This window comes from Cydia amplana, chromosome 11 (genome assembly GCF_948474715.1).
Source record: "Cydia amplana chromosome 11, ilCydAmpl1.1, whole genome shotgun sequence".
Taxonomy (NCBI): Eukaryota; Metazoa; Arthropoda; class Insecta; order Lepidoptera; family Tortricidae; genus Cydia; species Cydia amplana.
The window spans coordinates 6,895,852-6,911,882 of NC_086079.1; the positions used below are offsets into that span (position 1 = coordinate 6,895,852).

Below are 16,031 nucleotides of genomic sequence, written 5' to 3' on the forward strand. Positions count from 1 at the left end.
AGCGATAAAAGCTTGTACCAAAAATGAAATTTTTGCCAAAAACTTATATTCTTCTGTTTTCAAAATAAGTAATAGTTTTTGATTTTTAAAAAGCGTTTTTCAATTAAAAGACATGTCAAGATCGCTTACCTTCTTGCAAGTTCTTTCTAATGCTAAAAAAACGAACTATAGTCAGTAGCGTATTAAATAAAATATATTCTTAAACATAATTATCTAAACAAGGTATTTGTTGATGATGTTATCGATGAACCACGTTTCGTCGAACTGAAGATGGTCTCCGGGCTGGGACAGGAATGCGAGCTTACCGGCGCGGTCCATTGCCTGCAGGCCGAGGCGGTCCTGAAATATCAAACAATAGTACATTATTGTCGAGGTTCGGAAGTAGCTACTTGCAGACTGAGGATTCGTTTTAAACGGACGACCTTGGGAGTCCGTTTAATTAAATCCGAAGCCAGCAAGTAGCCTTCCAGCCAAGTCATATACTTATGTTTAGTGATTTTCTCAAAAATGGTGCATGAAATAGAAATATTTTACAGAAGCAACGTTCTAATTTTCACAGAAAAAAGTAAAACCATTAAAAATATTTGCTTTGCCGCCATTAAAAAAAATAGAAGTGTATTTTTCTGCTGAAAATACGCCAACCTATTTGAGACACCTAAATAGCCGCGGTACCAACATTATAATAATAAGTACTGATCATCTGTTTGGCTGTTTAATGGACCTATGCCTTCATTTGATATGGCCATTTGAAGTTTTAAAAGGTTTGGAACTCGTTAAATAATGGAATTTGTATGCAACATTGCAGTCCCGAAATCGTTTTTAATTTTCAACTTTTTAATTTTTTGAATGACCGTAAACTACGCACTTCGCGACCTATTTTTTAACCGGCAACGTCGACTTTGCCGTCCATTTTTGAGAAAACAAAGTATATACCAATATATATAACAACGTATATACTTAATAATAAGTATATATATAACAATGTATATACTTAACAAAGTAAAGTGTAGTGCTTGTTGTTGTTATGTATGTATTTCACTTAATCCACAATATAAAGGCTCCGTCACATTGAGCGCGGTCGTCGGATTGAAAGCGTTTTGATCGCGGACCCGCGTTGTAAGTTACCTATGGCTACGGGTAAACGTGCGTTCTGTACTATTTGTGTCTTAAATCATATACATATGAATATTGTCTAACACACTCAATCAGTTTCTCCGTAACCTCCGTGCAAACAATATTGTTATTTACTTCGTTTCGCACTTCGTGACGAACTTCACCGTCACGAAGTGTTCTTACTTCTCATATTGAGCACACTTCCCTACCTCGGTATAGATCCTGGACTGCTGCAGCGTCTGCATCTGCGAGCCTTGTCCCGGAGTGTAGAACCCGAACCATTCTGTTTCTCGCGGCTGCACCATACTATCGCTGTCGAACTTCACCGTCACGAAGTGTTCTCACTTCTCATATTGAGCACACTTCCCTACCTCGGTATAGATCCTGGACTGCTGCAGCGTCTGCAGCTGCGAGCCTTGTCCCGGAGTGTAGAACCCGAACCATTCTGTTTCTCGCGGCTGCACCATACTATCGCTGTCGAACTTCACCGTCACGAAGTGTTCTCACTTCTCATATTGAGCACACTTCCCTACCTCGGTATAGATCCTGGACTGCTGCAGCGTCTGCAGCTGCGAGCCTTGTCCCGGAGTGTAGAACCCGAACCATTCTGATTCTCGCGGCTGCACCATACCATAGAGAAATATAGTAAGACAAGAGTGCTCACTCCAAACATCAGGTCAGACTATTAATTTCAGTGTCTACATCTAGCATCGAGTAGCGGAACTATCAGTACTGCTACTTGACAATAGATGTAGCACCGACCGGAAAATCTTATCTCAACAGCATAAGACTTTCCGGTCGGTGCTACATCTATTGTCAAGTAGCAGTACTGATAGTTCCGCTACTCGATGCTAGATGCTAATAGTCTTTTTGGTACTAAAACTGATGTATGGAGTGAGCACTCTATGTATTTTTTTCTCTATGACCATACTATCGCTGTCGAACTTCACCGTCACGAAGTGTTCTCACTTCTCATATTGAGCACACTTCCCTACCTCGGTATAGATCCTGGACTGCTGCAGCGTCTGCAGCTGCGAGCCTTGTCCCGGAGTATAGAAGCCGAACCATTCTGATTCTCGCGGCTGCACCATACTGTCGCTGTCGAACTTCACCATCACGAAGTTTTCCAGCTTCTTCAAGTTTGATCTGTAAATACAGACTTTATAATAAGTCACAAAGATTTAGTTCTTAAGTTTTGTATGTACCTACGTAGTCACAAATTGAAATAATATTCATTTTATTACAAGCTTTTATTTAGTTTCATATCTCCCTTTGTCTTTAAAGTGTCTTAAAGGGCGTCTGCGCTGTTGGCACGCCTCCCAAAACAAGGCATACAAATTATAATAATTTCAGCCTATATACGTCCCACTGCTGGGCACATGCAGGCTTCCTCTCATGCGTGAGAGGGCTTGGGCTATAGTCCCCACGCTAGCCCAATGCGGATTGGGGACTTCACATACCTACACCTTTGAATTTATTCGCTTTTTTAGGGTTCCGTAACCAAAGGGTAAAAACGGGACCCTATTACTAAGACTCCGCTGTCCGTCCGTCCGTCCGTCCGTCCGTCCGTCCGTCCGTCCGTCTGTCACCAGGCTGTATCTCACGAACCGTGATAGCTAGAAAGTTGAAATTTTCACAGATGATGTATTTCTGTTGCCGCTATAACAACAAATACTAAAAACAGAATAAAATAAAAACTTAAGTGGGGCTCCCATACAACAAACGTGATTTTTGACCGAAGTTAAGCAACGTCGGGCGGGGTCAGTACTTGGATGGGTGACCGTTTTTTTGCTTGTTTTGGTCTATTTTTTGTTGATGGTACGGAACCCTCCGTGCGCAAGTCCGACTCGCACTTGTTTTAGATATATAATGCCATAACATAAAATACGACATTCGAATAATAGTTACGAGTACGTTACGCCTGAACGACGATATTCGAGTAAATTTTGCCAGCTAAGGTTTATCCACCATACCTGTAAGTCTCGTTGATCGCCAACTCGTTGTTGATATCGGCGAGGTAAATGCTCTTCCTCATGTATTCTTCCTCGTTGAGCGGATCGTGCCAGTAGGTAGCCTGGACCAGCGATGACTGCAGCCAACTGGAAGTAGGTAAAGAAAATGCAAGATAAAATATTATTTTAAAAAAATTGGGAGCCCCCTGTGTGCGTATCTTAGTTTCAGTTTTAGATCACATGGTATCGGACCTTCCAACGCAGTAGCGAGCGTGAACTATTAGGGCATCAGCTTATTGGCGTCAAGACGTCAAGGCCCCATAGGTTCATAGGGTCTACCGCGAACCACGTTCGACGTTTTGCCTCCCTGTCACACTTACGTACGTATTTACAAGTGCGACAGAGAGGCAACACGGTAGGCCCTCAGGTTCTTCTCTCACACTCACTGAGCGTAAGCGCTAGCGAGATAGCTGTGCGTGCCCGGGATCGAAGATATTTTTTTTTGTAAGTTTTAACAAAAAAGTAATCGATGAGTATAGCGATCAAAAATAGCGCATTTTTAGAATCAATATAAGTATTTAGTCGAGAACCTGTCAAGGTCTGTGTGCTGATCGTGATCGAGTATGGAAATCGAGTGCAAACACTGGCGTCTAATATAAACACCGCCTAGATGTAACTAGCAACTACCTAACATCATAAATGTACTTACCATAAGTAAATATTCGCGTTTCGATATTTATCATTGAATATCTAAATACAAATGCGAAAAGTGACTATGTCGCGAAAGATTTCACGGCTAAACTGCAGAAGCGATTTTGAAATTTGACATACGCGTTTTGTATGATGGGATGAACATGTTTAGGCTAGGTAGGACATCGCCAGGGGGAGCACAGGCCCCCCCTAGCCTCCTAAGGCCCGGCCATACAAACGAAACATCCAAAATTTGCCACTGAAATTTGAACCTAAACCGTAGGAGATAGAGTTGATTTTGCGTTGGTTGAAAATTGAACGAAACAAAGCAAAAACGACTCTGTTCCAATTGAACATGGTTTAAATTACATCGAACTGAATAGATACTATAGGTAGGTACCTTGGGCCTTAGGAGGCTAGAGATCAAATATTACATGCAAGGTATGCCTCACCTCAGCTCCGTTAGACCTTCAGCGATATCAACATCAACAGTAGTGATACTCTACCAAACAGTTTGTCTGCCTATATAAGTATATGTAGATGGTAGATAGGCCAAGGCAAGTTTAGCAAAGTAGGCAATGTCGAGCACGATACATTTTATTATAAGGCGATACCAATAGTTAGGAGGTAGGTACCTACATAATAATATAAACACTATGCCTATCGTCAAGTAGCGGGCAAACTGTAATTTACAATGGATATGACAATAAATAATAGAGTAATGGTTACGAAGGTCACTCAAGGTCAAGCGCCGTACACTAAAGAATCTATAACAATTCCATCCTACTATATACTTCCATATCCATATTGGATGGCATTTGCGTGACGGGAATGCTAAGTCCGTGACAATAAATTAAGATTGATATTAGTGATAAATAACAGTCATCATAAAATGTGGAACTTTGCCTCTAATGTACAGTCAGTTGCAAAAATATGACACAATCTTATTTGTAAAGATATAAAAGCCCGGAAGATATTCGAACTTGTAGGTAAGTACATTTGTGTTAAGCAAAATATTACTGCCGGCGGTGCTGGTGACGATGTTTAATTTTAACTAAATTTTTTTTTAGTCAAGGCTGAAAAACTATTTTCGTAATTAGTGACACCTATTTACGCAATAAGTGTATTTTCATATTGATCGCCGGACTTTGGTTAAAAAAGCTAATCCCGTTAATAAAGGCCTATATTAAGTAGTTAAGTACTTAATTATTCTTCTGGTTTGAAAAGTCAGTAGCATTTCAATAAATAAAAACATCTCAAAGAAGTCGTAATCATCCCAATAAGTAAGGTAAGGTAAGATGGCTGCTCAGTGCCCGCGTGAATTCTGGGGATTAAGTTGCCAAGCGAATCCCAGGACCATTTAGGAACCGGGTAAATTCGAAATACGAAACCATAACCATATAAGTAAACCTTATGAGTGCTTACTCCATACAACTGGTTATTAGCCCGAAAGCTTAACATAATGAAGGCATGATAAGGGCGCCCGTTGTAAAACTTGGTGTTCATGCTCCCCGCTCGGTCCTCCTCAGTCTCCTTAGTCGTCATGCCTTCATTACTAGATAGTAGCTTGATAGCTTTCGGGCTAATACCGAGTTGTATGTAGTGGAACTCTATGATGAAACTTACCCCTGATAAGCCGCATAGTTGAGCAGATCCCGTATGTAGTCGCAGGTCTTGTGGGAGACCGCCATGCAGTGCGGGAGACCGTACACGCCCTGGTGCTGCCCGCCGAGGGAGATGAAGCTCTTGTCTGGAGGTAGCTTGTGACTGGGAAAATTCTAAATTAGAAAGGTAGGTACCTCTGATAAGCCGCATAGTTGAGCAGCTCCCGTATGTAGTCACAGGTCTTGTGGGAGACCGCCATGCAGTGCGGGAGACCGTACACTCTTCGATGCTGTCCGCCGAGAGAGATGAAGCTCTTGACTAGAGGTAGCTTGTAACTGGGAAAATTCTAAATTCGATAGGTACGTCTGATAAGCCGCATAGTTAAGCAGCTCCCGTATGTAGTCGCAGGTCTTGTGGGAGACCGCCATGCAGTGCGGGAGACCGTACACTCCTCGATGCTGTCCGCCGAGAGAGATGAAGCTCTTGACTAGAGGTAGCTTGTAACTGGGAAAATTCTAAATTCGATAGGTACCTCTGATAAGCCGCATAGTTAAGCAGCTCCCGTATGTAGTCGCAGGTCTTGTGGGAGACCGCCATGCAGTGCAGGAGCCCGTACACGCTCTGATGCTGCCCGCCGAGGGAAATGAAGCTCTTGACTAGAGGTAGCTTGTGACTTTGAAAATTCTAAATTCGAAAGGTACCTAGAGGTAGCTTGTGACTGGGAAAATTCTAAATTCGAAAGGTACCTCTGATAAGCCGCATAGTTGAGCAGCTCCCGTATGTAGTCGCAGGTCTTGTGGGAGACCGCCATGCAGTGCGGGAGACCGTACACGCCCTGGTGTTGCCCGCCAAGGGAAATGAAGCTCTTGACTGGAGGTAGCTTGTGGCCACATCGCTGGATCATGCCACGTCTACAACCGAAAAGTTTTAGCGTCACACTAGGAAGTTAATTTTTGTAAGTAGAAACATTAATTAATAAATTCTGCCGCGAATATTTGTGCGCGCCGCGATGCTCGACAGTGATTAGGTACTGTAGAATATTGCTTTTCCTAGGTATTGAAAGGCGTAGAACCTTGTAGGTAGGTACACAGCACAAGCTATAGTTAGGATAAGTCTCAAATAAACTATCTCTGCTTTAGTTCTGACCAATTCACTTGCCTAAGTTTTAAAAGTGTGATTTATTCAGATGCTTTCAGTGAAAGACTTGTTAATCAATTTTGAATTTAGCTAGAGATGCAAAGGTAAATTAGTATAATACCTATTACTATGATATTATTACATAGGTAGGTACCTAAGTAGGTACATAATGTAGTGTTTTATCATATCATAAAGGTCAAAGAGCGCACATACATATGTTCTTGTACAACAGATAAATGGAAGACGATAGAGTTTACGTCTTAAATTAATAATAATTTAAATGTAGCTAGCTGCAGCTTCATACAGTTTAACCTTAGCGAACTTAGAAAATATACTCATGTTTGAGAAAAAAAAAGTTTTTTTTTTCACATTTCATTAAATTACTTCCAATTCAACATAAGGTTTCCAAACAATTATAAGTACAATATATTATTCTAGTAACAAGCTAGTAAAGATGTAGATTGTAGATAATATACATATAACAATGACTGTGGCAGATCTGATAATTTTCTGTGAGTACTCAAGCAAGGCTTTCCTTTAAAGATAGCTAAGAATAATAGGTACAACCTGTCATGACATTAGAAAGTTTATTGGACATCTGCTTTTATGTTACTTAAACATAATTATACGGATAAGTTACAATATCAGTCCCCATGTAAAATATTTTGAGTAAGTCTAGGAATGCGCACTACACATACAATTTTTTGCTCAATATTTATGGTCAGTCATCATCAATTCATGTAAGACCCATTGCCAGGCTAGGTTAAGTTAGCCTTGGCTGGCACAGTGTGAGTTAATTTATTAGCAAATGTATGCAGTTTTCTCTGAACAATTGTACTAACCAAAAAGTTTATATAATAGGGGAAACTGGGGAGGGTTGATCACCCCTTTTATTTTTAGCAAAAATTTTCTTAACTATTGGCTGTTTTGAAAAACTTTATAGACCATACGATTCAGAATTTATCTGTTCATCAATAGTTTGAATTAGAACAGATTTGTGCAATAAATTAGACCATTATTTAATGAAAACCCATACTGTAGACTTTTACCATGTGTCCCCTATATTAGGGAGACTTGTTTACCCCTAATTGGGAGCCTTGATCCTAGGGGGATCAAGTGTCCCTGGTTCTTGGGACACATGGTAAACAGATTTTTACCATGTCTCCCCATATCAGATTCTCATTTACTATATAACTCGGATCGCTATTAGTAATGCATCTAGAATTTGGAAAACACACAGCAAACATATATATATTGTATCTTCCATACTTTGAGGTTGTATTTCCGGTTATCAGATGTGTTAGTCCGATGGGATCAAGTCTTCCATATTTGGGGACACTTGGTAAAAAGATTTTAAGCGGAAATGCCATACTTCGAGGGTTGTATCTACATTAATTTATTAACTTTACCTACAGGAAATTAATATATTAAGGTATGAAACACATAATAATCCATAATCTTATGATTTTAAAATACAATGTAATTGTATTTTCCATACAACAACATAAAATTTGGAATCAATTTTTGTACCAACAAAAGTAAAAAAAAATCAGAAATTAAAGTTATAAACAAAAAAAATTCTTGTAACAAGCAAGCTAAAGCTTTTAAAGTTCTTTTTAATGTATTTTTAGCTTCAGATACAGCATATTTTTATTTTCTACTGGTTTTTTACCCTTCTCTGGTCGTTATTATTTACTAAAAGTTTATAAATTTACCACGCACGTTTTGAGGACGGTGCTTGAGCTGCATAATCCTAAAATCCTTTCTACGGACCGTCGTCGGTTCTATAGTATAAAAGTTCGGAGGGCCATTGAAATTGCATCTCATCCGTTAAAACAAATATCGTTCGGTTGAAAAACCAAATATAGTTATGAGTGTTGTTTGTCGATCCCGGAACATCCCTAGTGTGTAAAACGTTTAAGTTGATAAATAAGACCAAGTGCGGATAGTTCGTAAAATGTCGATGTCAACTTTAGTCAGTTTTTTCCGAGACCACGGGGACAATTCCGTTTTCGAAACGTCGGAGGTATAATTGAAAACTAAATTATACAATTAATAAACAATAATGAGTCAACCTTGAAAATTTTAATCAGTGTTTCTCTGGTCGTACTTTCGCGGCATGATTTCCAAAAGAAAAGAAAATATTTATGATAGCTTATGAATCATTTTGTAAGTAGATTGATTACAAGGTGTACTTGATCCATGTGGGGGTGACATGATCCCGGAATCATATCTCCCCTGGAGAAAAAGACTAAGTCTCCCCAAACATAGCAAGATTATAAAACGTGCCGTACTCGAAACTTGTGTTCGCGTATTTCAATGTAATCCAAGTTAATCATCACTTCAATAAACAACAAATAAAATAAGCACACTCACTAACATCATTTCCATCCCATGCTATAAAATAAATCCACGTAAAGCTTACCGAAAATGTAATATAATACGCAGAAAATCTTTTACCGTCCGCCATTTTTAAACCACTGACTTCTTCGATACAGCGCCATGACAGAACGTGAAGTTAGGAACGAATGAATGAGTGTTACTAGCGTAAAAAAATGTATTTCGTTTGGTTTAATAAAAAATGAAGTTTACCAAGTGTCCCCTAGGGATCGACCCTCCCCACCCTCACCTATGTACTAGGAAGCACTAAATAAAGTTTAAAGATACATTGATTCAAACTATGATTTGAATTAGATTGAAAGTTACAAGTAGTGGTGAAGTTTTAAACATGACCTTTAGCAAAGTTATTGTACTAAATATATAATTGTTAAATGATTTAAAATATAAAACCGACCACGAGGACTAATAAATTAACCGATCCTCTAAAATTTGTCAATCCTAAGAGTAGCAATGGCCAGAAGCTGATGGAGGCAAATCTTACAATCAAAATATTATAAATATACTCCATAGAGATAGAGATCTTAATTTGCATACCAGTATACATATTAACTCACATTTATAGACGGGTCTATCACGAAATTTAATTTATTAAGTACCTTTATTTACCGATGATTCGACGCAGGTTTTACTGGTCCTGGTCGCAGCTAACACCAATGAAACCTGTGTCGAAACGTCGGTAAATAAAGGTAATAAAATAAATTTGGCGATAGACCTGTCTATAAATGTGAGTTATAGTTGTTCAAAACATGAAAGTTTTAAAAATTATATTGCATACCTACCAGTACATGTTACATAGGTAGATACATAATGGGTCCTGGAAGAGAAGGCAAAACATGTTGTTCACTATATTACTACTTATCACTAATTTACTGAATCATGAGGAAAAAGCAACTAAATAAACAAATATTATAGGACATTTTTACACAGATCAACCTAGTCTCACAAACTCAAGAAGGCTTGTGTTGTGGGCAAGAAATGCAAAACTAGAAAAAACACTTACAGAAACTGGCATCCCTGTGAAAAGCCGATCACATTAAAACCCTTTTGCAAATTAGGGTCCGCCGCTAGTACTTTGCAAGCATAGTCTATTTGGTCATTAGGGTTCATGAAGAAACCACTTTCCCGGTCCTCAATAGTGTTGTTCCCAAACCGTAGGGATGTGACATACACATTAGGTATTTGCTTTTCTAGAAATGTTTTGAATCCACCCAGACTGTAGAATGCACAACATGTGTCACCTAAAAGTAAGGTAATAATTTAAAGATTTTTCATAATATTTTATGTGTTGATTCAAATATCTTACATGTAACTACCAATGCAGTCAAATCTTTTGTAGCTTTCGCAGATTTGATAATAATTCAATTAAAAATCAAATAAAGGAATATCCAAATATATCATAATCATACCCATTCCATGCCATAGTACAATCGGTGTCGGTGTTTGACCGGCCCAGACGATTAAAGCGTGAATTAAACTAATTAGCAGCACCAACAATTTCATTGTTTATGAGAGAGTGACACCAATATAAGTACAAAATTAATTATTAAAACCGCTTTTGAACTCAAACTGATATATTCTCAGACACGGATTTTATCTTAAATTAACCGTTTTAAAATAATAAGACCGAACACCACAAATGTAATATTGAAATGAATAATTTTTTGATTTTGATATTCAATTCAATAACAAAGAACTGTCACCGTCTGTCAGATTTGTCAGAGACATGTCAAAAATTGAATTATGGCGCCAATGCGTGCGCACGTTTTAGGATCAATTCCAAAACTAGTACTAGTATTATATGATCTGTGCTAGTGATAATGTTTTCTTTAATAATGTGAAGTAGGTATGTCGGAAGTTCTATAAACAGTTAGTCTGTGCGGAAAGAGAATAGTCGTAGAATGTATTGGATCCCATACATTTGACGACTCTTCTCTTTCCACACAGACTCTAAGCTTTGGTTTCCTCCGAAAGCGGTGCCGTCATATAGCGGCCGTCTCCATACAAATACTACGACATCCATATTTAGCCGTATTATTTAGTATGGAGACATTGGAGACGGCCGCTATATGACGGCACCGCTATCCTAAGAATACCGATCTTTAGAGTCTCTGTGGAAAGAAGAGAAGAATCGTGATATGAATGGGATCCAAGACACTGATTTAAACTTTCACGATTTTTAGACATTATTAAATTGTACAACAGGAGTAACGGGACTTAATCGTTTATTTAAGTTTTAAGATTTACATCCGATGTTTCGAGGACACACCCGGACAACGCCGTCCTCAAAACGTTGTTGTACAATTTAATAATAGATCCAATACATTCTACGACTCTTCTCTTTCCAAATCCGCACCACGCACAGCAGACTCTATACTTAAAATACTTTGTTTAGGAACGATACCCTAGTATACTTATATCACTTATATATTATGTCAAAGTTGTCAGACTGGCGTGGCGGATAATTTGTGAGTTGTTGATGATTAAAAATAATTTAAAAATTATACTCTAAGAAAATTGATGATAGCTGAGATGTTTGTTGTGATTGCGATCGCGGTTTTCAATGTGAAAAAAGTTTCACATTGGGATAGCAGATCTTCATGGCATGTTGCCTTAAGTATTATAGTAGGCGTTCAATTGGTATGTTTTTTTTCTTTATGCATTGTCGAATTATACCTATTTCTTATTTACATTTTCAGTGATATCAGTCAGTTTTCTGCAAGGGTTCTTGCACGTTTTTGTCGGGCCCTCTGATGGCAGTTGCCTTCTGTTCAACTTGCTGTCACCTGCCTTTAAGCGGCACCCATTTTGATAGATATTGACACTTTATCATAATCCTAGCAGTAGGTAGGTGGAAGAGGTCGATAAAATATATAATTGCTCTAAGGAACTACAAACTAGATACCAGCTAACTAACTAACCTGAACCCGTCTACCTTTTCCTTATTGGGCTTTGTTTACCATTTCCAATAGCTGGCGTGAACGGATCGAACAGGTACATCCAGCTATGTGTGTACTTCAAATTGGTCAACCCGTTAAGTCCCGAGCATAGATCCCTCTGTCAAAAACCTCTTAAGGCGCCGTAGGTTCATAGAGCGGAGTTTTTGAAAAATCATACCGCTTTTTTAGATCGCTTAATTAATCTTGAGGATTTTCTGTAGTGACTTAGATAGATTTTACGATTCTAGTTCTGATTTTTCGACTTTCGCTCGGTAGGAAAAAAATCACGAACATTGGTCTAAAACGCACTTCGAAAATTTGAAACAATTTATGCACAAAAGATAAAAATATCAAAATAGCTTCTAAAAATGCGCAATTTTATAAGAATACCATTCTATTACTTTTTTTAAACTTACAGCAAATTAAAATTCTAAAACATGATATCTGCGGTCCCAAACACACATCCATCTCGTTCACGCTTATGCGACACGAACCTATAACCTATAACCTACGGGGCCTTAAGCCCCAGGGGTTTTTTGACTTTGCCCGTGGATGCGATATCGAGTCGGCAGAAAAGTTACGTCTCTATGTCCCATGGATGAAATAATTCACCCACGATTTCATACAAAATGTATGAAAAGTTAAAACCCTTCGGGTCTTAAGAGGATAATAGGCGATCGCTTCTCCATCCATACCACAGAATTGGTCTGTGGTCCATACAAACGTAGTCGCCATTGTACTCCGTAGAAAAAAAAAACAAATAAGCTGTGGCTAATTAAATCAAATTGCGTAAACATAATTTCTATAATGCTAATTTCCAGAGAAAATAATGGGTACCTACTACACGTTTGTAAGAGAAGCGATCACGTCACTTCGTCCTCGTCTTTCCTTCAATTCAACGGTGGAAATCAAGAATTAATAACAAAAGTGGGTAGGTATAAAGACAAAAAACAATCTGCATATCGTTTTATCAATTTAATCGTTTAAAAAACAAATTAAAACTGAAACTGTAGCTGCTACCTAATTCATGGGTTAGTACAATCTTAGGTCTTTTCAGATCAAACTTTCAAGAGGAAACATAACGCTCATTTTTCTAAACAAAGCCAAGATTTAAATCAATATCACCATATGCCTTTTTGATATGTTTATTTTTAGGTTAAATAAATATACTTCAATAAAATGGGTGTGCTTAAACCTTAAAATTAACTACGCCCAAAGCAGAAGCCCAGCTAGTATACAAATCTGTTGCAAAATTCCGTTGCAATTGGCTAAATATGCCAAATTTTAAAATGTAAAACGAAATCCGATCGGTCTTTTCAGTAGGTAGGTAAAAACCAGAGTGTACTAAAAAACTTAAAATGTTTAGGATTTTAACTCGGGCTGCAGCGCTCTTTCGGCCTCATTTGCGCTTAAATACTTATTTTACTCGACTGAAATCTGCAAATTGCGGGCATATGTCTCTGTCTCTCTAATTACAGCTTCATTGGAGTAAAAGAGAACGATTTTGGCACACCATATGCAAGCAGAATTTCATGAAAATCGAATCAGCTTGTGTGGTGTGCCGTAGACTTTTAAGTTTTGCTTTAAAAATGACGCAGCAAGATATGAATATGAACACATCTGATGCTTAGTTTTTACAAATATTTCCTCGCAATATGTACGTAAGTAAAACTTATAACTTTACAAGTGCAATTGTGGCGTAATGTTACCTCTTAATACAATATACTTACATACAGTCATCACAAGGCACAAGGTCACAATTTTTCCTATCTTTATACCTATACCTAGATATAGTTATTTTCGATACAAGTGCGAAAAAGAGGAAATTCGAAACGAGTGGCGATAAATTAAAACACGACCGAAGGGAGTGTTTTAAATCGACACGAGTTGCGAATTACCTATTCGCACGTGTATCGAACAACGTTTTACAGTACATATGGCACTTTAAAGTTTCGACATACGCACGAAAAATGCTATTTTACGCACTAGTGCGGAAAAGTAGCCCCATATGTGCTGTAAAGTAACTTACCTATCACTATAATAAATAATATTTTTGTTATAATTAAGTAGACAGCTACATAATTAAACAGAAAACGATTAGAACTTTTGAATTACAGGTAGATTAAATGGGGCATTATCTATGAAAAGGGACCTTATTGTCGATGGCGCTTACGCCGCACAGCGTCGCGCGGCATTGTATTTATATCGGAGCATCGTTAATAATGGCTTAAGCGCCATCGACAATAAGGTCCCTTTTGATAGATAACGTCACAAATGATTTAGATTCATTTAGAGTTCTTAAGAAAATAATAGGTATCCTTTATTATTCGTCTTGTTATTGATGAACTAATAAAAATCAGCTCTGTTAACTCTAATTAAATACTTATTATACTCAAGAAATTAGTAGGTACAGTAAGCTACAAATAGTTACATTTTTAGGGTTCCGTACCTCAAAAGGAAAAAACGGAACCCTATAATAGGATCACTTGTCTGTCTGTCCGTCCGTCTGTCACAGCCTATTTTCTCCGGAACTACTGGACCAATTAAGTTGAAATTTGGCACAAATATGTAAGTTTGTGACCCAAAGATGGACGTGTAATGTAAATAAATGAATTTAAGATATGGAGACCATTTTTGGGGGGTAAATGAGAAAATTAAAAAATAAAGTTTTTCAAACTATATCGTGTTATATATCAAATGAAAGAGCTCATTGTAAGGATCTCAAATGTATTTTTTATAATTTTAGGATCCATAGTTTAATAGTTATTCAAGAAAAAAGGCAAAAATGGCCGTTCCCCCCCCACCCTTTATCTCCGAAACTACTGGGTCTAAAATTTTGAAAAAAATACACAAAATAGTTCTTTACCTATAGATGACAGGAAAACCTATTAGAATGTGCAGTCAAGCGTGAGTCGGACTTAATGTACGGAACCCTTGGCCCGCGAGTACAACTCGCACTTGGCCACTTTTTTTTTTAATATTTTATGCGTGAATATATTATTTCAATCGCGATATATGTTTGCAGCTGACTGTACCATAACCCATGACTGGACAGTTATGGATACCATATTTTTGGCATGTAAAAATATTAAGGCAGCATTAAATAATAAACGTATCTAAGTAAGACATGGTATATGAAAAAATAACAAATTATTAAACGTAGGTACCTAACATTTTGAAAAATATTAAAAAATCTACATCATGGCACAAAAATCTAAAGCTCCCTTTGATTTTTTAAAACGTGAATTGGATTAGAACTGAAATTACAAAGTTTAAAACCTTAGGAAGTATCCTCCTAAGGCCCAGCCATACAAGAAGTAAATCCTACATTTGCCAGTGTTTGAAACTTAGTGTAAGGCCTGAGTGGACGCTCGAAGCGGAGCGTTCGGCGGGGCGTGCAGCGTGGCGTCGGGGTCACAAGTGATTTGAGCAGCGTGCACTAAGGCCGCTCCTATACGCTTGCATTTGTTTAACATGCACGCCGCACGCCCCGCCCCGCTGCACGCCCAACTCGAGCGTCCACTCAGGCCTTACACTTAAGTATAGCGTAGAAGTCAAATAATTAATTTTTCACCTCAGCAGCTCGAACAAGGGTACTTTGCTACTTAAAAACAGTGAGCAAAATCGCATTTTGCTCACTGAGTGAGACAAAATGAGCAAAATGCGATTTTGCTCACTCAGTGAGCAAAATTCGATTTTGCTCACTGTTTTTAAGTAGCAAAGTACCCTTGTTCGAGATGCTGAGGTGAAAATTTAATTGTTGGCATATCTTAAGAAAACATGAGTGAATAGAGGTAAGTGATGAAGAAGGAATACATTTTTCGGGTTCTCTAATATGTTCTCACTGCTGAGGTGAAAAGTTTTGTGAACTACACGAGATCAAAGTTATTTACATCTCGTGCGCTTTTGAGTCCCTTACTACGCTCAAGATTCTAAATTAGATTCACTCGCTACGCTCGTGAATCTATTATAGAATCTTTCGCTTGCACGGGACTCAAAATAAGCACTCGAAGAAATATCAAACTTTGATCTCTTGTTGTACAAATAACTATTCTTTGGTTTGAAAATCGAATGCAACAAAACAAATGCAACACTGTTCCAATAGAAAATTATTTCAATTTCATCCAACTTAACAATCTTGAAATTATTAAGCTGATTAAGAAACGTGTTCTCTCTGGTGTGTTCAATCAACATTACT

At 38.0% G+C, this 16,031-nt stretch overlaps 1 protein-coding gene across 1 annotated transcript; it reads right to left on the reverse strand.

The window, feature by feature from the left end:
• Positions 1 to 175: 175 nt before the first annotated feature.
• Positions 176 to 10,453, reverse strand: LOC134652403 (palmitoyl-protein thioesterase 1-like). Its single transcript, XM_063507582.1, has 6 exons — positions 10,304 to 10,453; positions 9,898 to 10,135; positions 6,107 to 6,271; positions 3,087 to 3,212; positions 2,109 to 2,259; positions 176 to 339 (listed from the first exon to the last, which is right to left on the reverse strand). Exons 1-6 carry the CDS (start codon positions 10,395 to 10,397, stop codon positions 214 to 216), a joined length of 900 nt encoding a protein of 299 aa, XP_063363652.1. The 5' UTR covers positions 10,398 to 10,453; the 3' UTR covers positions 176 to 213.
• Between the last annotated feature and the right edge of the window lie 5,578 nt (positions 10,454 to 16,031).

Bases quoted from the DNA above. Each gene is read 5' to 3' on its own strand.
- LOC134652403 (XM_063507582.1), bottom strand. From the start codon at position 10,397: ATGAAATTGTTGGTGCTGCTAATTAGTTTAATTCACGCTTTAATCGTC. The intron at 3,213-6,106 runs GTACCTTTCGAA...ACCTACTTCCAG, and splicing joins AACTATGCGGCTTATCAGAG to TTGGCTGCAGTCATCGCTGG. The intron at 340-2,108 runs GTAGGGAAGTGT...TTGATATTTCAG, and splicing joins AGTCCAGGATCTATACCGAG to GACCGCCTCGGCCTGCAGGC.